General features: G+C 39.0%; 1 protein-coding gene and 1 gene segment (V, D, J or C); both read left to right on the top strand.

Moving 5' to 3' along the window:
• LOC148815891 (Ig kappa chain V-III region MOPC 321-like) overlaps window positions 1-23,633 on the top strand; it is a 736,297-nt gene that overhangs the window by 392,495 nt on the left and 320,169 nt on the right.
• Window positions 1-23,633, top strand: part of LOC148815896 (interferon-induced protein 44-like) — a 50,506-nt gene that overhangs the window by 12,548 nt on the left and 14,325 nt on the right. For 2 of the 3 annotated variants that reach the window (XM_088904753.1, XM_088904752.1), the window contains 3 exons: window positions 2,712-2,751; window positions 4,055-4,250; window positions 6,682-6,834. In XM_088904753.1, the coding sequence (XP_088760879.1) occupies window positions 2,712-2,751; window positions 4,055-4,250; window positions 6,682-6,834 (389 nt within the window). The remainder of the gene's footprint in view (window positions 1-2,711; window positions 2,752-4,054; window positions 4,251-6,681; window positions 6,835-23,633) is intronic. The other variant, XM_088904754.1, reaches the window with a different exon arrangement.

Here is a 23,633-nt window from a genome sequence, read left to right as displayed (position 1 = left end):
GAAAGTTTTCCCCTGGATGAAATTCCCTTAGTGTGACCCCTTGGTTATAAATTTGGGTTTGTTATGCCTGTGCTTTCTCTAAATCTGCCTTCATCCTCTCCCTCATTTGTTCCACATGTACAAGATTGTTGTTCCCATGTTTCTTTCACTAGATCCAATTATTCTCCGGGTCTTCCAGAATATAATAATTCAAAAGGGGAAAATCCCATAGAAGCTTAGGGAGCTTCCAATATTGCAAACATTAAATAGGGCAAAAGCTGATCCCAATTTTATCCATCCCTGTGCATAGTCTTCCTTAACATGCTTCTTAGTGTGTTATTAAATCGCTCTTCCAAGCCATCTGTTTGTGGATGATAAACTGAGTTTCCAATTTGATGAATACCAAATAGTTTACTTAACTCTCTCATAATGTTGGACATAAAGGGAGTACCCTGGTCTGTTAGGATTTCCTGAGGGTATTCCTACTTTAGAGGAGAACCTAGGAGAGTTCTCTAGCAATGTTCTTTGCACTGGCTACCCTTAAAGGAATTCCCTCAGGATATAGTGTAGCATTATCCACTGTCATTAATATATATTGGTATCCCTTAGCAGATTTGATAAGAGATCCATCTCTATACGCTCAAAAGATGTTTCTATTATTGCATGGGACCAAGGGGGCTTTTATAATAAGGCTGAGGTGCTGTCCTTTGGCACTCAGGACACTACTGGAAGTACTGTTTTATCGCCTTACTTATTCTGGGCCAAAAGAAACCTTTGAGGAGACTTTCAGCTGTTTTCTTCACCTCAAGAAGACCTCCCAGGAGATGGCTGCGTGCAAGATTGAGGAGTGTTCTTTGATAAGGCTGTGGCACAAGCAGCTGTTCTATCTCTTTGCATTCTCCCTTTTGGACCTAATAAAGCAGATAATCTCTCACCACAAAATAAGAAGAGGAAAGGGTTTGGTTAGGATCACACAGAAATCCCTCAATCTTTTTCACGTGACACATGCATGTTTCAGATGACCTTCTTCCAGTTGCCCTGTTTTAAACTGACCTCGGCGATCACTCACTTTTAGATCTGTTAATTCTATATTCAATAAATCTACATCTATTTTAGATTCTGTTGCTTCTTTTTCTCTTGGTTCCCTCTGGGTCTCCATGGCTTCTTCTTATTCCTATGGCATTTCGTGGTGTCATTCACCATATCCTCGAAGCAAATCAATCTGGGGCAGAGCAGTGACTCTGTGGCTAAGGATCTACACCTGTGGCTGGAAGGTTGCCAGTTTGAATCCCGCGGCCGGCAGATTAATCCTACTCTGTATGGCTCCTGAGCAAAGCCCTTAACCCCAGCTGCTCCAGGGGTGCCATATAAATAGCCGACCCTGCGCTCTGTCCTCAAGCTTCTCTCTCCCCGTCTGTGTGTCTCATGTAGAGCAAGCTAGGATATGCATAAAGACACATTTCTAATACAAGAAATTGTATATGGCCAATAAAGATCTTATCTTAATCAATGGGTGTTCTTATTGGTGTCTGGACGATGGAATTCTGGACTCTCTTCCTAATAATATGGGTTAGAGAAGTTGTTTGGCCACACCCACGGTAGCATGATATTTACCTTGAGAGGTGTTCAAGTTAATACCAGTGGTGGGATATTTTTTGGTATCTACATGGATATGGATGAATTCCAATTTCTTTTTTAAGAACTGTCCCTCTGGGTACCCAAGTTACCGGAGTCCAGTAGGGCATCAATGGTTTTCCCTTTTACTTTAATTTTTGTGAGTAGAGGCTACAGGGCAGTTGGATTTTCTTCCGTCTTCTGAATCTACCTGCCTGGGATCTGGCTGATTCGGACAGTCAAAGGCCAAATGTCCTAAATCATGACAAATGAAGCATCTGAGAGTATTCTGTCATGGTGTAACCCATCAAATAAGTCTTCTTTGTGGGAACATTCGGAGAGGGATAAAGCTTTGGATTGGTCCGTGTTTAGCCTTGAGGAAAAAAAAATAGAATCATTCTCTGAGGTTTCTAGAGAAGAAAAAAGGTCACCTCAGCTGTGTAGCTGACAGCATGGTCCTGGGATGAATGAAGGGGAGATGCGTGAGAATTTAATATAGAGCTCTTGATCAGAAGCCCAGGTGCTAAAGAGACACATTCTCAGGTGACAATCTTGGAGGAAAAAACAATTTAGAGGGCTGCTTTGGTAGTGTTAATGGCCCTCTAGTGGTGAACAGGAGAAGATTCCTTCTGTCCCACACTCCATATAAAAGAGTAGAGGAAGAATTATACATCTGAATGTTTTCATTTATATCATTATCATATGTAGCTAAATAATTGTTACATTTATCTGAGATTGTATATGGTGTTGTCAAAGGCTACAAGATAAACCTGACTTTCAATAATCTGGACTGCTAAAAGACATGGAGATTAAAGTGGGGAGAGGAACTGCAGTGGGACCAGTGCTTAAGGGGTTCATGTTCAACTGCATTTATATAGCACATAAATACAGACTGATAGATGTACAGAAGCATTTACAAGCCTCTTCATATCACTCTATTATGGTGTCAAAATATACAGTGCAAACTCTAAATTCATGTTATTGCAACAGTCTCAGACAATCTGATACTTTACTGTCAATTTGTAGTTAACCAGAACCAGGTAAGGAAAAAGGATTGAAGAAACTTTGATGATTTCAAGTTACATAAAGGTTGTCATGATGTCATTTCTGTTTTTTAGAACTTGTTAACCCATGGAGGGAAATAGTCTGGGGCAAAGAGTAAGTATTTAAAAACACAGTATGAAACCCACATCACACTGTACCTCCCAATGTGGAGCTGTAAGAATGAGATGAAAGCTGTTCAATACAGTCCTGGAGAGCTGCTGTGTTTGTATGTCCCTGAAGAACTGATAGAAGGTGTTCAGTTAAGAACAATAATGAGTATAAAATTGTTAAGAGAAAGAAATTGGAAAGAAAAACTACATTATTCCTTAACCCGTCTCATACCTCCTGACACCCATAGTGTAAAACCCAGAATCCATAATGCCTGGTAATTAGTCATGGTTGTCAGTAATTGGAGTAAGAAACCACGCATATAAATATATTTTTCATAATAAAAATCTCAAATAAAATTGCTTCCTAATTATTTGTTCCTGAATTAAGCATTATAAAGAAATATACATAATTTCAATGTGTATTAAAAAAGGTTCAATGTGTTTACATCATGCTATAATAATAAATTGTTCCTTATATATATCTGGCAGAGTAATGTAGCTCTCCAAATCTATGTGGATGTAAAACAATAAAAATGTAAAAATAATATAAAAGTAATGTAAAACATTTGGATCTAAACATAAAAAAGCATGTTGCACTCACAACAAGATATAAAAATAAACTATTTCTTTACTGTACCCAACATGGTAATTTTGTTTTGTAAAATAGAACTTGTTTCTTTTTTAAAAATTAATTTAATGTTTAACATTCTGTAATATACAATAGAAAATTAATAAAAGTCTAAACTCTATACAACTTAAATTCTATCATTGGAAATGTTTGTCTCAAGGGGCTCAGTATTGAGTGGAATTCAAAACCAGGCTTCCAGACACCATGTTAAGCATTCACTGCACCACCTGGCAGTTTTACAAAACAGTGCTATCCTTCAACACAATATTAAAAAGTGTGGTGTGCTATGTTGCACTGAGGTGTGTTCACTGCAAATTACTGCATTATCCTGCGTGCATTCTGAATGGCTGGATCTGTATATATTAACAGAGATGTTCTTAGTTGAGTAGCAAAAGCAAAAAAAAATGTGAACAGGAAGAGTGGTAGAATTGTTTAAAAAAACATAATTCTTGGTCTGAAAATGATTGTTTAAGTAGAGTGACCTCTACTTACAATCGTAATATCACAGGAAATTGTAAATACAAAATTTCAATATTTACTATTATTTTGTTAGCCACTTCGTCAAGCTGTTTTTGACAATAAGTATCTACCCACAGAACAGTGTAGAAGCCCAGTTATACACCCTTCTAGGATGTTTTATTTTTTCTTTATTGTGGGATCTCTTCTTTCTTATTTGCAGGGAGAAAGCAAGACTGATGAAAGAAATAAGGACTTTAACACCAAAATACAAAGAAGCAAAAGAATTAAGAATCATGATGGCTGGACAGATCAAGGCTGGAAAGTCCAGTTACATCAATACAATTGATTCTGTGTTTCAAGGTCATTTGACAAGCCGAGCTTTGGTTGGTGAAGATGAACACAGTTATACCAAGGAGGTTAGTAGCCACCTAGAGGGTATGTTGAATGGAATAATATATTCAAATTCTTTATAAATTATTTGCAATGCTGATAAACATACGGGTAATTTAGTTATGATAGTATATAGCAAACTCTACAGTGACTTGGCACTATTAATGTATGGATTATTCCTGACTGTTAATGTCATGGATTGTGACGCCTAAATGCAGGAACTGCTTTTGTTGTGTCGATATAGCAATTATGAGGATGCTAGGACCCTTTTTTTCTTGCAACAGGATCTTTTTTTTCTTTTTTTCAGTGCACTCACAGTTAACTCACAGTTATCCTAATGTGCAGAATATCCCAGTTATTTACAGTATTTCAGTCTTCCCTTCACATAAAAGTATTTATATAATTATAATAAATTATTGCTTACACTTATATAGCGCTTTTCTGGACACTCCACTCAAAGCGCTTTACAGGTAATGGGGACTCCCCTCCACCACCACCAATGTGCAGAATCCACCTGGATGATGCGACAGCAGCCATAGTGCACCAGAATGCTCACCACACATCAGCTATCAGTGGGGAGGAGAGCAGAGTGATGAAGCCAATTCATAGATGGGGATTATTAGGAGGCCATGATCGGTAAGGGCCAATGGGAAATTTGGCCAGGACACCGGGGTTACACCCCTACTCTTTTTCGAGAAACGCCCTGGGATTTTTAATGACCACAGAGAGTCAGGACCTCGGTTTTTCGTCTCATCCGAAGGATGGCACCTGTTTACAGTATAGTGTCCCCATCACTATACTGGGGCATTAGGACCCACATGGACCACAGGGTGAGCTCCCCCTGCTGGCCCCACTAACACCTCTTCCAGCAGCAACCTTAGTTTTTCCCAGGAGATCTCCCCTCCAGGTACTGACCAGGATCACACCTGCTGAGCTTCAGTGGGTTGCCAGTTGTGAGTTGCAGGGTGATATGGCTGCTAGCTAAAGCTAAAAAAAATTATATGATTGCCCACTCAACACACAGAACAGATGATACAACTAATATCAAGTACAAGAACCCCATTTACCCCAGTTACCAGAACCAAATGTTCCAAAAGAACAGTCCAGTATTTTTATTTTCCATAACCAGCTCTGGCTGGTGGCGTGGTGTGCCTCCTTACACCACAGCAAAGAAAAGGTGAAGTTTCAGGCACCCTCCTCTGTCCCAGGCATCCTAAACAACATGTCTCTATGCTCCTTTCACTTCCCAGTTTGTCTCCAACTCCAAACATGTTTTACAGGAAGATGGAGAAGCTTTTCTCCGCTGCTTTCAGTACCTGATATCCAAGTCCTCTCTTGGGTCCAATAGCTACAATCTTTGTGTTTTCTAACTTCTGTCTGACTTTTCAAAATTCTACCCTGTTCTCTTGACTTTGGGTTTTTAGTGCCCCCTTAACAAGGGCTCAAGTTTTATTCTCAGGGGATGTGGAAGTCTTCCTTTGATGTTCTGGGTGTGGGCAGAGCTCACAACTCACTGCTCAGGGCTCATTGAGGAACCAGCTGTATACAGGTGCACTGTGTATTCATGCCCTGTTCTTGAGCCCCCCTCCCATTCACAGGCACAGTCAAACCTGTCTTGCAGCCACACCATTAATGAAGGATAATAATTAATGAGGAAGCTCAGAGAACAAGGAATGAAATGCATCAATACTTAGGCTGACAGTGTGCATTCAACGCAACTTAAAGTCAATACAGTCCCAGACATCTGGTCCATACATCTCCCAACTTGTGATAAGCAGAAATTTTACCACCTTTTAGCCTGATCATCAGATTTCCAAAGTGAAACATTGTTGGACTTGATCAGTAGTAGGATGCAAACCTCTTTGAAGCATTATGCATTTTGACAACACTACAACTAAATAGACTTTCAAGATTTCAAGATTTTTTATTTGCCATATACAGTAAGTGTATTGAAATGCTTACTCATTCAGCTGTAGCCAGTAACAGTGAAACAAAAGTAAAAATATGCACAAATGACAAACAGACAATGGACATTACAATAAATTTAGACATTAGATGTTTTAATACAGCCAAGACAGGACATACAGTAGTGCAGACAGTCCAGTACCTTAAAGTGCAGGTGCTAATTTGTGCAGTAGTCAAAGCTTAGCTGTTTATGATAAGTAATTTTTTTAATCAGTTCCTGAAGAGAGAATATGAAAAGAGCAAATGTAGAAATCTGTTTAATGTTTCCAATAAGTCTCCATAATGACTAAATTTGTGCCAAAACAAAGGCAACTATCCATGAAGACCTGAAGTGAGATGATCTAGTCTTTTAGTACAATTGTAATAAAATATCTATACGGACTTTTAAAGTGCAACACACTGATGCCTAAAAGTGGTAATTAAATTTCATCTGCACAATGGGGATAATTCTCTCAGAATTTATAATTTTGCTTTTCTGACTTTTCTGTTTAGTTTAAACCATACAGAGTAGAGGACTGTGCAAATGGAGAAGGAGATGGAGTTCTCCCTTTTGTTCTCTATGATGTCATGGGAATAGATAATATTGTGAAAAGTCCTGATGTCTTCATCAGTTTGGTGAAAGGCCATATAAAAGATGGATACACGGTAAGTTGTACTCACAATGCACCACAATTCCACCAACACATAACTGCTTTAGGAAAATCAACTGTTTAAACACTAGCCTCTTTAGACAGAGGGCTTGGAGAGGAACCTGAGGTGAGGCACATTAGCAAGTATTGAGTCAAGAATGGTAAAAAACAGGTATTTCAGGTGGAGTTCTGGATGACCACTGACACACAACCTCTGTCTCTGTAATATTGATGAACAGTCTGATTCTACTGTTTGCTTGTACAACTGCTGTAAGTGTAGCTTGCAGTGCTTTTGGGGTGTGTGCTACAACAGCACAATCATTAACATACTGGAGCTCAAGTAAATATTCTGATTTTAGCTTAGTGGCATTTTGGAATCTCCTCATATTAAAGAGGTTCTGGTCCAACCAAAAGTTAAAAAAATACCTCACTTTCTACAAAAATATGCGTGCGCAGGAGTGTGTAACTCACAGGAGGAAGATGTTAAATAGGACTGGTACAAGCACACTGTCTTCAGGAAGCTCTTCAGTGATTGTGGCAATACGTCTGTGAAGCATGACCATCGTAAGACCTTTGCCAGCAGCTGAGAGGAGAGATATTGTCCTGCTGTTGTCACAGATGGATCTGTCAGCCTTCTTCTTATAAATGCTGATAATGTTTTCATCTCTCCATTGATGTGGAATGCGTCCTTATCTCCACAATGAAGCGATGAATGGTTCACATGCAAATGTAACCTCCCTGTTTCAAAATTTCAGCTGGGATGAAGTCAGGCCCAGGAGTTTTGTAATTTCTGTGAGACATGATAGCAGAATCTGAACTCCTAATAGGAGAGAGATGGCATTGGATGGTCTTCAATGTGTCATAGACTTTAGCATGCCATATTTGTCCTTGTGGTTCTGTATTTCATGTGCCTTGGATATCCAATACTCATTTCAAAACTGTTGCAGAACATTCTGTAAATATTTTTTTTTCTCCATTCTTCTTACTGTTTTCTAAAAACCTTAGAAGTGGGTTTGTAGTTCTTGTGCATGGCACCTAGCTGATTTGAGATGTCTTTTGAGTTATCATCAAACAAGTTTTGATGTTTCTTTCAACTATAGCTGATGGATTAGGGTGCTTTCTCATGGAGCGATATACAGAAGTCCATTGCTCAATTGTGCCTTCTTCTGTTAAGCCTCAAGGTTTTCTAGAATGCTGCATGTTGGTTCATACAGTACCTCCACTTCTTGTGTGCCACAAAAACACAATCACTGCAGTTCTTTTTTTTTTCTTGGAAGAGCTCTTTATTTGACCCAACCTTCATTCATTAACTATGATCATCCTATCGTCCATCCAGCACTCTGCTTCTCTCATGACTCATGTGACAATATCATATTTAATATCAGAGCGCTTAACAATGATGTAATCTATAAAATACAAGTGCTTTGACGTTGGGTGCCTCCATTTGTATTTATATTTCATTTGAAAGATGGTGTTTGTGATAGTGAGACTATGCTCAGCACAGAGACTTCAATCCATTTTTCTCTTCCATATCCAATGCTGGGTTTCCAAAGCAACCCATTCCAATTGTCACTATTGTTCTCTACTCTTGCATTGAAGTAGAAGGATTTTGTTGTTTTGGGGACTTGGAGCTTCATCCAACATTCTTCATTATTTGTTTTCAGAGTTTGTGCATAAGCACTAAGGAGAGTGGTGTCACGATTGTAGTCCCTCCCCCTTAAGGGCGCTCCAGCTCTTTCACTTCAGACTTGATTTTGTGCACCTGCCCCCTGTTCCAGCCTCCTTCCAGCCCACCTTAAAAGCCAGACGCTGACGTTAATCTGGGCTCTGCATTGCTTTCCGCATCATGCAAGGCCCAGGACCTGGATGCACCTGGCTCCGTTATGCTTTTAGTTTCTGTTCCTGTTCCCATTCCCGTTTCCCCTGCCAGTCCCAACCCGGCTCTGGTTTTTTAATTGTCAGTCCCGGATGGATCGCCTGGCTTTAGACTTTTGCCCTGTCTTTGGATTCCTCTTTTGACTCATCCCCGGATTGTTTGCCTCAGTCTCACCTCCCCCGATCACCAGCACTCCATGGACACGCCCCCCTGTTTTCATCCCTGTATCCTGCATGACCTTTTCCCCATGTTTTCTTCACTTTTCCCTGGATCGTGTCGTGTGCATAGGGTCCAGAAAAACGCTTCCGTTACAAGCGGCATGCTACTTACAAATGACAGGGATGCAAAATGACATACAATAAGCCTTTTGCTTAAGCCAGTAGGTGTTTCCGTGGGGGGAAGCATTTTTTAAATTGCGGTCAACACCATACATAGCCTTCTCCATTCTACCTTATAGACCCAGAAGTCTGGTCTCACTTTGACCAGCAATATCATTATTACAATGTTTCAACTCTGCTGCAATGAGTGCAGTCCTGTGTATGGGTCTATCCATGCCATAGTTGCTATCCAGAAGAGTCCTTATGACTATTGCTAGTCCTTATGACTATTCCATATTGCTAGTCATAGTAACACATTACTGCGGTGACATTTTCAATCACCAGGCTCAATGCCCCAATAGGTGAAGCAGCCTACCTTAGAAAGTGTGAGTGGACAATGTGTTTTCTAGGGTGGTGTGGTCCCTAAAAAAGGGGTGTTCAGAAACACCTGGGTCTGCTGGGAGCAGCTATCATTTAGATCCCAGCTACGGATGACAAATAGCCCTGTGACACTACCATGCAGGGCCCAGACTAGGGGCTTCCAGGTCATCCAGCCCTGCCCCTGTAACCAGGACCCCCATTGCCAATAGACTTTAGTAATGATAGGAATGACACAGCTACTTCAGTGTGAGGTTAAGTATGGACTTAGATTTGAATATCATCTAAATGGAAATGATAATTCCAATCCTGTGATGTTAATAACTGAACAATTGGGAACATGCAGAATCGTAGGGGGAGCAGTACAGAGCCATTCAGGAACAAGGGTTTACAGGGGTAGTTCCTGTGCTGTTATTGTCTGAAACCAAACTGGAAGGTTTTGAAAAGCTTATTTGCAATGAGATAGTTGCATAAATTAATTCTAACAGCACATTCTAAAGTTTTAGCCAGAAAAAGAATTTAGATATAGGGTGAAAACTAGAAAGGGGAGAACACCAACAACAATCATCCAGGAAGGAGGTGGAACAGTATAACTCTGGTGGACAACCAAAAAACTCTAAGACAGTGTTACAAAGCTGGGATGAAGCAGGTAATGTAGTAGGTAGGTTTGGCTTGAACAGTCTGTTGAGGGTGGTGAACAGGTGTCTAGGACTGTTAGGTTGTTTTTAATGATATAGGAGAAGTAGCTGGATCCAGATGCAATCCAATGCAGCTGTAGTGAGCTCTCTGAAGGCACCAGTTCTGTAGGGTTTGGGCATTTACTGGGACAATTATTAATTGTAGCAGTAAATCATAAAATTGGTTCTTTTAATTGGCTTTAGAATCCAACCATGCGATATAACTCAAACAACGCACACACACAGGTACTAACACATGAGGATACATTTATTAATACATAGAATATGCATGTAAACCTAACAGATCTTATCGAGAGGGTTATCAGAATACAAAATATATATATTCAATCAGTTACAAAGTGTTACACATATCAAGAGGACATACGTTCAGTATATCATTCATTTAGACCGTTTCGTAAATGAACTTGGTTACAACTTCTACATTGGATACTCAAAACAAGTACATAACTCTTAGGAATTAAATTGATATCAACTGGTTGGGATAACAATTGAATTCTCGAGCTGTAATGCATTGAAGTTGAATACCCATCCAATCTCTGGGGATTCAGATCTCCTGCGGGCTCTCTGGCTCCGTGCCAGGCTGTGCTGTGCTGCTTGCGACGGTGCGCTGCTGATGCTCACTGACCGGCTAGTTAGTGTTGGCTTTAACTAGCAAAGTTTGTGCACAGGAGAAAAGATGACTGTGGGTCCCAGCAGGTCAGGAAGAGGACCGGTTCGTTCCTGATGAAGCGCTAGTTCTGAATACTGATTCAGCTGTCCACAGTTCCGATCTGTTCATGAAGCTTGCTGCTGGTGTTAACCTCGGGTGGATCCTCTGGTTACTCTCTGGCAACCTCCGCTCTCGACTCTTAGAACAAAGGAAAGTTCTGGCACTCGGACACACTGGCCGTTCCGTGGTTGTCCGGGCTGAGTCTCAGGATGGTCAGGAGGCGCGCTGCAAGAATGTCCTGCCCTTAGGAGCCTTCTGCTCCTGGGCCGTCCTGCCCTGGAATTCTCCTTTGAGATTCTCCCTTTCAGAAAAGTCCACTACAGGCTCTCTGTGTTGCCTGTTTTGACCTGGTGGAACTTCAGCTCATTCATTGGCTGAAAGTTTCCTGGGCATCAGAGCCCCACATGGGTTACTCGGCCCTACCAGTCCCTGATTGGTTGATCAAGGTGAGATATGAGTCACTTACTCCTGACACTTAGGAATGCAGTCCAGATGTCCATCTGGCACTCCCTAGACAGATAGGCGCCAATGGATGACCATTGATCATGATAGCCAGGCTTAGCTACAGATGCAGCCATTCAAAATGAGCGGTAAAAACCCGCGGTACAGTAACCAACCCGCAGGGCACCGCGGTAAGTGATTGGCTGGCCAAAATGACCGACAGGGGCACTCGTGGTGCATTGGTTGGTAGTGAAAAGATTTAATCATTTAATGTCTTTACTGTGCACATTTCAATCCGCTTAGTTTTGAATATTTATATGGAATTTTACCACTAAAGGGAAATTTTAGTAGCTGAGCATAAAAAGAAGAGGAGCATAACGCATCTGAAGGTCATAAACGATATTAATTTTGGAACATAAACATACAGTATATAGCTGGTCTTGGTACTTTAAAGAAAAAAATACACACCAGTATTCCATTTCTCCCTAAACATTTTAAGCTTCGAAGTCTTTAACTAACGTGATACCGGAGTCAACAAGCATACTTTTAGAATTTGATTAAAAGGGAATATAATATGGAATCGCGTATCTAAATAATTTAATAACGGTATGATTATATTTGTGTACTGCGACAGGGCTGTGTAAGGCTGTTTCACCTCCCTGTTCACGCGAGTTGTCTTGTAGCCTACTGGTCTAGGTGTGTGACTAACACAGCACAGTTTGTGTGTTCAAATCCAGCTGGTGCTGGACTTTTCTTTTAACAAACATTTCTTCGAAAAAATAATATAGCGATATTATAGACAATCAATTGACTTTTATATTTCAAAATATCGCAACATGATCGATATTTGCGATATTTTGAACATATCTTCCCTTCTGACAGCGGTTCCTGCTTCTATTGTGTGTGTGTGCAACAGAGTACATTTTTATAGAGAAATGGAGGCTGGACAGTATGCGTAACAATATAAACATTTATATTGATTTAAATCGTGTTCTGATTTAAATCGCAAACGCGTGTTTAATTATGTATTTTTTAATCATAATCAGGCTAATGCATTTCTACATTTTCTGTTTGAACCAGCTTAGAGATTCATACAGAAAGACAGCTTGTGTTTAAATTGAGTGTAAGGTAATTTATGCTTCTAAAGTCATGGTCAGCATTTATTATTGTACTGTGCTGTAAACTTTTTCTGTGCCTAGTCACATTATTTTATAGCGTTTTTATTGCATTATTAAATCCGGTGGCGCTGTGTGTTACAGTAGTTTCCTGACTCCCATATCACATGGTCTGTGATTGAATCCCATAGAACTATGACTTTATTTTTTAACAAACATTTCTTTGAAAAAATGAAACGTTTCCCTTGGTCAGAGATTAAATAAAACCTCACTCGCACCAAACAAATTTATATTTCTAAATATCACAAAATACGTTCATTGTCTTCCAATCGAGTCGAGTTGACATTGGAAGCCTGCCACACCCGGACTGTTAAACCAACGCATTAGCACGTCAAAGCCCATCGAGGGTATTGAGCCACTATTGGCTTTAGTATCCCCCCCCTCTCCCCTCAATTCAATTCAATTCAAGGTGTTTTATTTGCATGACAGATGGGTACAAGCAGTGCTGGGTATGTATATTGTAACGCTTACGGCAGACAGGCACTGTGTAAGAGCCGGCGCACCAGAGCAGCGCACCGAGGGACCGTCTGCATTTCTAACTTAGTTTTTAAAATTAGTCAAGCAATATGAAGCATCTCCTTTTACTTAGTGCCTGAGCATAAAAAGAATAGGAGCATACTGCAACGCGTGTGAAGTCCATAAACGATATTAATTTTGGAACTTAAACATACAGTATATGGCTAGTCTCGATACTTTAAAGAAAACATACACACCAGTATTCCATTTCTCCCTAAACATTTTAAGCATCGAAGTCTTTAACTAACGCGATACCGGAGTCAACAAGCATACTTTTAGAATTTGATTAAAAGGGAATATAATATGGAATCGCGTATCTCAAGAAATTAATAACGATATAATTATATTCATGTTGCAAAAGAACTGCAATGGACATAAAAACTCCCTTGCTTTTAACAGAGCGTTCCATAATTTTTAACTACGAAAATGCCAGGTGAAAGGATTTGTAAACATATTTTGTTAAAGCAAGTCAGTTTTTTCCGCAACACATAAAATACATTTTTCCAAGAAAGTTTAGCCTTTGTCACTAATGAAACCACTAAATAAAGACATAAATATAGAAATCTTAAGATTTGTTTTATTTAATGTTGGTAGCAGGATGAACTGTCAGAGTGTATATTTTGTCGCAGAGTTGCTGCAAGATGTTAACAGTGAAAAAGGTATTTAGAAATTAGTTATTTCAAGATGAAAATTTTCAGAATAATTGCAAATCTAGCAGGATAGAGAAAGCACAGAAAACTGGCAGTTAGATTGATCAGATTAGTATGAAAAGTCATTTAGCAAAGGGAATGAGAAGAGTGACAAACTAGTATACTTTAGATCTTTTTTTCTGAACCAGGGAAAATCTGATCATGTTTCCCTATAACAGTAATAAAAAACTTTATTTGATATATCACCATTAAAGGTGGCATCTCAAAGCAATACAGTAGATGTAAAAACAGATAAAAGGACCACAGATTACAAAGTAAATGCATATAAGAAAGACAAGCAGTTAGAGGTGCTACCAAAATTACAAAATGAAGAAGATACAGACACTAAGTCTTCTGAAAAGAAAGGTTCTGAGGTTAGATTTAAACTGGCCCTGGTGTGTGTGTTTGTGTCTGTCTGTCCTGTGATGGACTGGCGCTATGTCCAGGGTGTATTCTGCCTTGTGTCGGTCGCTTACTGGGATAGGCTCCAAATCCTCTGTACTGGATAAAGAGATTAGAAATGGATGGAAGTAAAGGCACTGTGTGGATGGAACTATACACAATGTTAGAAACCCACTATGAAATGGCAGCATCTCACTGAGAATAAAACATTTTATAGTGCTGGCTTAAGGAAACAGCCTTTCCTAACATAATTACAGATTATGTGTAGTTGCTGGCATTGAACTGTGTGTTGGATGCACATGAATTGAAGGAATGGGCAAACATAGCTGATGCGGATCCACAGAGCCAGCATATTAAGATGTTTATAATTAGAGGCAATTTGTTTAAATAACTAGGTATGGATACTGATGTGCAAGAGAGGTGGAAAGGCTGTTTCCTTAAGCCAGCACTATAAAATATTTCATTCTCAGTGAGATGCTGCCATTTCATAGTGGGTTTCTAACACTGTGTATAGTTCCATCCACACAGTGCCTTTACTTCCATTTCTAATCTCTTTATCCAGTACAGAGGATTTGGAGCCTATCCCAGTAAGCAAAGGACACAAGGCAGAATACACCCTGGACATAGCGCCAGTCCATCACAGGACAGACAGACACAAACACACACACACCAGGGCCAGTTTTCCCATAAACCAATTAACTTACCAGTATGTTTTGGAGTGCGAGAGGGAGTCATATCACACATATGGAGAAAAACCATGTAACCCAGAGAGAACATGTAAACCCCACACACACTGGATGGCAGGAATTGAACCTAGGACCCCAGTGCTGCAAGATAGCAATGCTAACCACTTTGCCACCATTATAAATGGATGGATATCTTAGTTATCTTTCTAGTTCACAGGTTTGTATGCATAATTTAATTTTGAAAGCCACTGAGACATCAGGTACTACTGTTGTATTTATGAAAAAGAAACAAAACAAAAAACATACTAACAACTGTGCCATCCTACTCCTTTTATTATTTATAAACAGTTAACATTGTTAGCAAAATATTTTGAATTATATTTAACCCTATTTTTTCTTTAGTTTTGTATTTAACTTATTATATGATAGTCAGACAATGTATATTTGAACAATGAAAATATATTTTTACAAGATTTTACATTAAGCACTTAAAATTAATATGGTTAATAATAGTAAACTGTAACATGCTGTAACAAGATCGGTTAAACTGCGAAGAAAATGCTTTCAGAGAAAATGTTTCAGGTGTGAAGAACATAGATCTCCAATGCAATTTCAACCAAACCTGTTCCCACACACCCTGCCCCCACTACCATTAGAATATACACAAAGCACTGAAATCTTTCGAGCTAATGATCAGGTGACCCGAGAGAGAGCGAGAGAAACACCAAGGGGTGCGGAACCAGGGAACTATTTACATGGAAAACGGGCGATCTCCCCAGACTGTCCGCCCGTTTCACTGTTACCTGGATACCTCTTTATTTAGAACTCACTAACACTTATTTTTAGTTTAGAAGGATTCAAGTAGGGTTTTAGATGAAAGGCAGCGACCTTAATCAAGCCCAAATCATAATTGAACCCATTCAGAGCCTACATTACATTTTAGCGTTTCATTCTGAGCAGAAGACCCTCACACCCGAAGAAGGGGGAGGTGTCTTTCGCTGGAAATCTCGCCTGCTTCTACTTTACAACCAGAGTGCTGGCTGTGACGAATTAAACCAGTTTCACAGGTTTCAATCACAGACCATGTGACATGGGAGTCAGGAAACTAACACACAGCGCCACCGGATTTGATAACGCTATAAAAACGCTATAAAATAATGTGACTTGGCACAGAACAAGTTTACAGCACAGTACAATAATGCTGACCATGACTTTAGAAGCATAAATTGCCTTACACTCAATTTAAACACAAGCTGTCTTTAGCCCTCTAAGCTGGTTCATACAGAAATGTAGAGATCCAGGCTCAGAACACACAGCTTCATTAGCGAATACATATGCAGGACAACTCGAGAAGACGTTTTACAGAGGATGGATTTTTAGAAACATCCCATCAGTGACATCACTGAAGTCAACTCCTAGGTACTGTAACTGTCGTGTGGATAGTTTCACAAGAATCAGACAAAGGTTTAAGCATCACTTGTTCTAGATAAAACTGCAAAAAAAAAACAACAACACATAATGTACTTCTTTGCGGCTCTGTTTGCCCAAATCATATATTCACAATGTGAAATTAGAAAATAATATTACGTAATCAAAATCCGCAATATGGAAACAGAACCTGTGTAATCGTTGATAGATGATGTACTCGTAACATTTTTTTAAAGACGAACTACAACATTTAAAAAATGACTTGTATGTACTTGATATCTCTAATCAATCCACGGGTCCCAGCACAAAACGAAACTAAAACGCATACCGTTTCGCGCTTCTTATTAGTTGCTCAAAAGTAATTTGACCGTATGAAATGCATAATATAAACCTAGAAACATATACAGCAGCATATATGAGCTGTATATATGAGCAGTACTTAAGCACTGTAGTATCGGTGTTAAGACATACCTCTCAAATACTGTAAATCAAGTTAAAAATATCTCAAGACCAATTCTGGTCATAATGAAACCATGTTTCGTGTATGTTTTCTTTAAAGTACCAAGACCAGCCATATACTGTATGTTTATGTTCCAAAATTAATATAGTTTATGGCCTTCACACACGTTGCAGTATGCTCCTATTCTTTTTATGCTCAGCTACTAAGATTTCCCTTCAGTGGTAAAATTAGATATGAATATTCAATACTTAAACGGGCACAGTTAAGACATTAAATATACATATACATACTGTATACAGTACAGTTTGCATACGGTAATATGTTTATGTTCCTAAATCAATCTCTTTTATGAGCATGTGAAAGGCATGTGAATCACTGTACCTTGCATGATTGGAAACAAATGCGTGATTGCGAAATGCTGTGGTGTTACTTTTACAAAGACGGTCAATGAAAAAAAGAATGTTGACCAGGGCAATACTTTGAGTTTACACTTACAGCTTGTCCAAGGTCATTCATTATTAATACTATTAGTAATAACTTTGTTAAAGACTTTGATGGCCACAGCTCAAACATGAGAGGTTGAGCTTTATTAGCTCCACCTTGCAGAAATTCCGGATACTATTATTTTGCGTGTCGTATTATAGGAGAATTTACGGTAACTCGCGGTATTTACCGGTAGCTTGCGGTAGACTTCTGTAGGGAAAATAACCGGCTCAGGGACGCCAAATATGTAATCATAGTGGCTCTCTGAAGGCACCAGTTCTGTAGGGTTTGGGCATTTACTGAGACAATTATTAATTGTAGCAGTAAATCACAAAGTTGATTCTTTTGATGGCTTTAGAATCCAACCATGCGACATAACTCAAACACGCACACACACAGGTACTAATACACGAGGATACATTTATTAATACATAGAATATGCATATAAACCTAACAGATCTTATCGAGAGGGTTATCAGAATACAAAAGATATATATTCATTCAGTTACGAAGAGTTACATATATCAAGAAAACATACATTCAGTATATCATTCATTTAGACCGTTTCGTAAATGAACTTGGTTATAACTTCTACATTAGATACTCAGACAAGTACATAACTCTTAGGAATTAAATTGATATCAACTGGTTTGGATAACAATTGAATTCTCGAGCTGTAATGCATTGAAGTTGAATACTCATCCAATTTCTGGGGATTCATATCTCCTGCGGGCTCAAAGAAACAGCTGCAGGCTTGTTGCTGTCCAATCTGCGCTCTCTGGCTCCGTGCCAGGCTGTGCTGTGCGGCTTGCGACGGTGCGCTGCTGATGCTCACTGACCGGCTAGTTAGTGTTGGCTTTAACTAGCAAAGTTTGTGCACAGGAGAAAAGATGATTGTGGGTCCCAGCAAGTCAGGAAGAGGACCGGTTCGTTCCTGATGAAGAGCTAGTTCTGAATAGTGATTCAGCTGTCCACAGTTCCGACCTGTTCACGAGGCCTGCTGCTGGTTACTCTCTGGCAACCTCCACTCTAGACTCTTAGAACAAAGGAAAGTTCTGGCACTCAGACATACTGGCCGTTCCGTGGTTGTCCGGGCTGAGTCTCAGGATGGTCAGGAGGCGCGCTGCGAGAATGTCCTGCCCTTGGGAGCCTTCTGCTCCTGGGCCGTCCTGCCCTGGAATTCTCCTTTGAATTCCCTTTAGAACAGTCCACAGAATCCTCTCCAGAATCTTACTGAATCTCACTCTTACTGAATCTCCCAGGCTCTCTGTGGTGCCTGTTTTTACCTGGAGGAACTTCAGCTCGTCGATTGGCTGAAAGTTCCATGGGCATCAGAGTCCCACGTGGGTTACTCAGCCCTACCAGTCCCTGATTGGTTGATCAAGGTGAGATATGAGTCACTTACTCCTGACACTTAGGAATGCAGTCCAGATGTCCAACTGGCACTCCCTAGACAGATAGGCGCCAATGGATGACCATTGATCATGATAGCCAGGCTTAGCTAAGTGCATCCCCCTTTGGGAGCTGTCCTAGGACCTTAAATCACCCTGCACTAATGGTCTCTCTGTGGCTGCACCACAGAGATGAACAGAGAAATGGGGCCTCATTTGGGAAGCTCAGAAACAGTTAATTCTGCCTTATTCTTAAGCCTCGCCGCTACACTGCGTACAGCGTACCGCAAAATAATGCGGTATCGCCCGCGCATTTTGAATGGCTGCATCTGTAAGTGCATCCCCATTTGGGAGCTGTCCCTTATCAAAAGAAAACATCTTTAAATCAGCCTGCATGAATAGTTTGTCTGTGGCTGCACCACAGAGATGAACAGAGAGATGGGGCCTCATTTGGGAAAGCACCACAACACTTAATTCTTTCTTATTAATAAGCCTCGCCGCTACACAGCAGACTCCATTACAACCTTGTGATTTAATTAGGTGCTTCTTCGAAGACTGAAGATGTACAGATTCAGCCGTTCAAAATGCAGTGCCCATTCCGCAACATACTGCAAGGTACCGGATGTTTTTTTTTTAAATTAGGTTAATAGTGAAGGATCAAACATTTATTTATCTTATTTCACTAGTTTGCTTTTACTGTGTAAATAATTTACTTACATCATTTCACCATCCTGCTGCAAAAATGAAAAATTAGTTCGAGATGGCTGCGCACCTGGAATGTGAAGGGCAGCCTGACCAGAACTGAGAGTGCCTGATATCTGCTTAAGCCGTGATTAACAAAATCTAGAAGTACATAATGTCTGCTTAAACAATAATTAAAAGGATCCTTACAGTTTTTACAGTTTATCATGTACCAAGACTAGCAGCCCTGGCTTTACACCATATATGGCATGGAATTGTACTGAAACTGTTCTGGGTGGGTTTTCTGTTTGTGATTTTGTATAAAAAGGGTCCTTTTGTATCAATAAGTTGAGTCAGTGCTTCGTCAGCTTTGGCTCCCATGTGCACATGTAATAAAGGTCATTCCTGCTTCATACACACCCGGATCATATCTCCTTTGTTAGACACAACAATGGTAACTGGAAATGCCTTGTGAGACCGCCAGGTGTCGCTAGGAAAGCTCAATGTCTCAGGTGCAGCATTTGGGCTGTTGCCAGAAAATGCTCAGTTTCGAATCCAGGCTAATACTGAGGGACAATCGTTTTCCAATTAAAGAATTTAATTTTAAATTGTGTATTACAGCATGTTAAACATTAAACTGGTTAAAAAGTAGGTATACTTTATACGAGCAAGATTGCTCAGTTGGACAAAAGATAGGTAAGACTTTACTGATCCCGAAGGGGAATTGAGTGCACACAAAAGTACACAACCTTACAGTGGATTGTAGTTTTAACGTGCTTGTTCTAACATTATAAAGTTTATATACTGTACTTCATAAAACATTATAATGTTTTCTCCATTTCTAAGTATATTTAGTTAGAACACCACTTGCTGTTATTGTAAAAAAATAAAAAAAATGTCCTGCTTCAAATACCATTTGATAGTAATATTAATATGGAATCGTGTAACTAAGCAGCTAAAATATCAGAAGTGGACTTTTTGGAAACATTTTGACATTTTTTTTTTACTTTTATTGTCCTTATAATGGTAATAGGCAATGGACTGTCATGTAGTGCACTGTACCCAGGAGGTTCAAAGTCCGATTAGAGAATTACTTTCTAAATACATAAAAATTGTCCACTATTATAGCTTGTTTCATGATTAAAGATTTCTTCACTGAATTCTTTAAGTTATACAAAGGGTTATTATTACAATTGCCAGTAACTGGAGAGCAGCTTATCAATATGTTGAAACCACACCACAACAGTGAAGACAGATGTGTTACATTTAATTCATTGTTGTTTACTATGTGCTCTGTGGGAATTATTATGTAAACTAAAGAGAGGAGAACATCTTGTATCACCTCTTTTTATATTTGTTTTATAAAATGTTCCAATTTAAGTCCAATACGGAATGGATTATTAATAATGTTAATTATGAATGACCATGGATGAGCTGTTAACTGAAAAGTTACAGAGAAGACATGGTGAGTCTTGTCTTTTTAGCTTGGAATTTAACCTTTAGAGCAATCCTTTTGGCTATATTTTCACATAGCCGGATGTGTATCAAGAGATTGGATTAATAAATGGAATAAAAAAAATATTTCACATATACTTGGAACCCATACAGCTTTGAAACCATATGGAATCATACTGTACATACAAGTAAATTTATACATTACAGATCACACTGCCGTGTGCGCTACTGTTTTAGTATATCCGTGGATCTAAAGCAGTGGTTCTCAACCTTTTTATCAACTGGGCCACAACCCAGTTGATAAAAGTCTCAGAGGCCGCCTATATTAATCACTACTAAGCCTACCTTATCTGCTGCATAACAGCTATTATAATATAATGGTGTAACAGATACGGTCCTGCGTATAACAGGGAGCTTGGCCACCTAGACCAAAGGAGGTCTCCTTCAGCTCAGCCGGCAAGTTTTGTGATTAATGAGCTGTGATTAATCAACCATGTATATCCTGTAGCATTCAGAAATACAATCGAAAATAGTCTGTGGTATTTGTACAGATGAAACTTTTCTAAAATTTGTTAAAAAATGAAAAACAATTAAAATGTATAGTCTTTCCATGTGTAATGTCATTAGGAAGTACAATAAGCTTTGATTTCAAATATGAAGCTAACTGGTGAGAAAGGTATGTTAAGTATAATTAAAAGACTTCATGTTAAAAGAAATGACTTACATTCCATTATTACATTTTAAAGACAGACATGCTCAGTACAAAGCTGCAGAACAGTCTTTATGTATTGCTGAGCTCAGCGGGTGGTGTGCTGTTTCTTCAGCAACCTGCTGATTGCTTCATACTACAAGAAGGAATTGATTGCGATTTTATCTGTACTATATACGTGTTTTGTTTACAAAATCAAAGTGCTTAAAATAATTAATTAAAAAGTAAAAAAAAAACTTACAGCTTACACAAAGATTCTAAGATGACCAGGAGAAAGAAAAATCACCCTTTTTTGTGCATAAGTAGTGATAATATCTAAACCCATAAAGAACTAAATGTGTTTTTTTCATGGATTTTAAAGTCATGCAATGTCTAATTTAGGTATGAACACTGTATTTTATGTTGCATTTTTATGTTTTTGAGAGACTTCAGAACACTTTGACTGATACATAAAAAATATAGCATAATACTAAATAATTTACACCTGGGATTCATTTTACTCAAATTAAAGTTTCTAAAAATGCAATCAGATACTAGATATCGTTTCAAGAAAAGCTTTGAACATTTTCACAAATCATGATCTTTAAAATGGTTTGAAGGCTCTGTGTCATTTGTTGGTGGAGTTATTGACATCTGAAGCATCCTGTCTCAAAAATACGAGATTTAATAAGAAACCAAAGGTTGTGAAAACAGCGACAAATGACCCTGAACAAAATACAAACACTTTAAATTGTTATTAATCATTTAATATTGTTAATAGTGATCAAATATATTATAGTTCAGTTTCAGTGGTATTTTAATATCGCTTTATTATTCTCAATTATAATTGTAATATATACTCCTTTGTTTTAAGACTTGTTGTAAAGGCTTGTCTTGAACTGAATTAAACTGGTTGAAATTCACATTTGGTCATTCATATTTCAATTTATTTATTGAACATGTTGTTATACATATATAATGTCAATATAATGTACATAATATTCACTACTTTATTTTTTTAGTCTTTTTTTTGTAACAAAAAGACGTGCTTTGACTGGAATTCAAACACTGAGCACCCAGATGATAGGCAAGTGCCAAATCTACTATATCAAACTGTCAGTTATAGGCAAAGCTGAAACAGACAGGTTAAAATGTTTCTAACATAATCACGAGCAAATTAGTCAAAGAAATTTGATGGAGATGTTTACAAAGAAAGAGGATTACGATAATACTTTGAGCTATTGAAATATATTTCACTAGGAATGACAACGTGTCAGGAATAGTTCTTTCCAGACCCTATGCAGATGACACGATCCAGAGTAGAGTGAGAATACATGAGGAAAAAAGGCATGCAGGATACAGGGATGTGAACAGGGGGGGCGTGTCCATGGAGTGCTGGTGGTCGGGGGAGGTGTGGCCGAGGCAAACGATCCAGGGATGAGTCAAACGGGAAATCCAAAACTGCTCAAAAGTTCAAGGCCAGGAGATCTATCAGAGGCAGATGATTAAAACCAGAACCAATTCTGGACCAACAGGGGAACGGGAACAGGAACAGAGACTAAAACCATAATGGAGCCAAACGCATCCAGGTCCTGGGCTCGCATGATGTGGGAACCAATGCAGAGCCTGGATTAGCGTCAGCGTCTGGCTCTTAAGGGGGAACTAGAAAGGGGCTGGAACAGGGAACACGTGCGGGAGATGAAACTAACAAGGAAGGGCTGGAGCGCCCTTAAGAGGAGGGGTTGTGATCATGACACCCCATGATCAAAGCGTGATAAGCGGATATTTGGCTTAACCTGCATGGCTGAGGGCCGGCCTCCTGGCCATAGGACAAGGAGGCTAGAACCCCCACACAGTGTAACCTGTGGTTGCGTTGGTATTTATAGCATTTGGTGGAGGAAGGATGATGGGAGTGATTGCTAATTACTGACAGCTGGGTACAATTGAGCGTGGTTGTTGTCATCCATCCCAATATTATAAACTCCATTTAGATACTTGGATATCGTTATTAATTTCTTTAGATACTTGATTCCATATTATATTCCTTATTGAGCAGATTCTAAAAAGTATATGGTTTTCACTGCGATAACGAAAGCAAATATTCATAGAAAAGGTTAAAACATTTTAAAACATACATGTACCATTTAAACTTTATATAGTCAGAATGAGCACATCAAAAGTTTTCCAAAATAACCACAGTAAGTGACTGGGTGAAAGACTTTGATGCTTAAAATGTTCATGAAGAAAGTGGAGCTCAGGTTTCAAGAGAATTAAAAGAAAAATAAGGTATTAAGAGTAATTAAAAGAGTGCTATTAAACACTTGAACATTACTCACTTCATT

Source organism: Atractosteus spatula, chromosome 24 (assembly GCF_055471065.1).
Source record: "Atractosteus spatula isolate fAtrSpa1 chromosome 24, fAtrSpa1.hap1, whole genome shotgun sequence".
NCBI classification, from domain to species: Eukaryota; Metazoa; Chordata; class Actinopteri; order Semionotiformes; family Lepisosteidae; genus Atractosteus; species Atractosteus spatula.
Note: the sequence above shows the minus strand (reverse complement) of the source record. Positions and strands in the feature narration are given on the sequence as shown.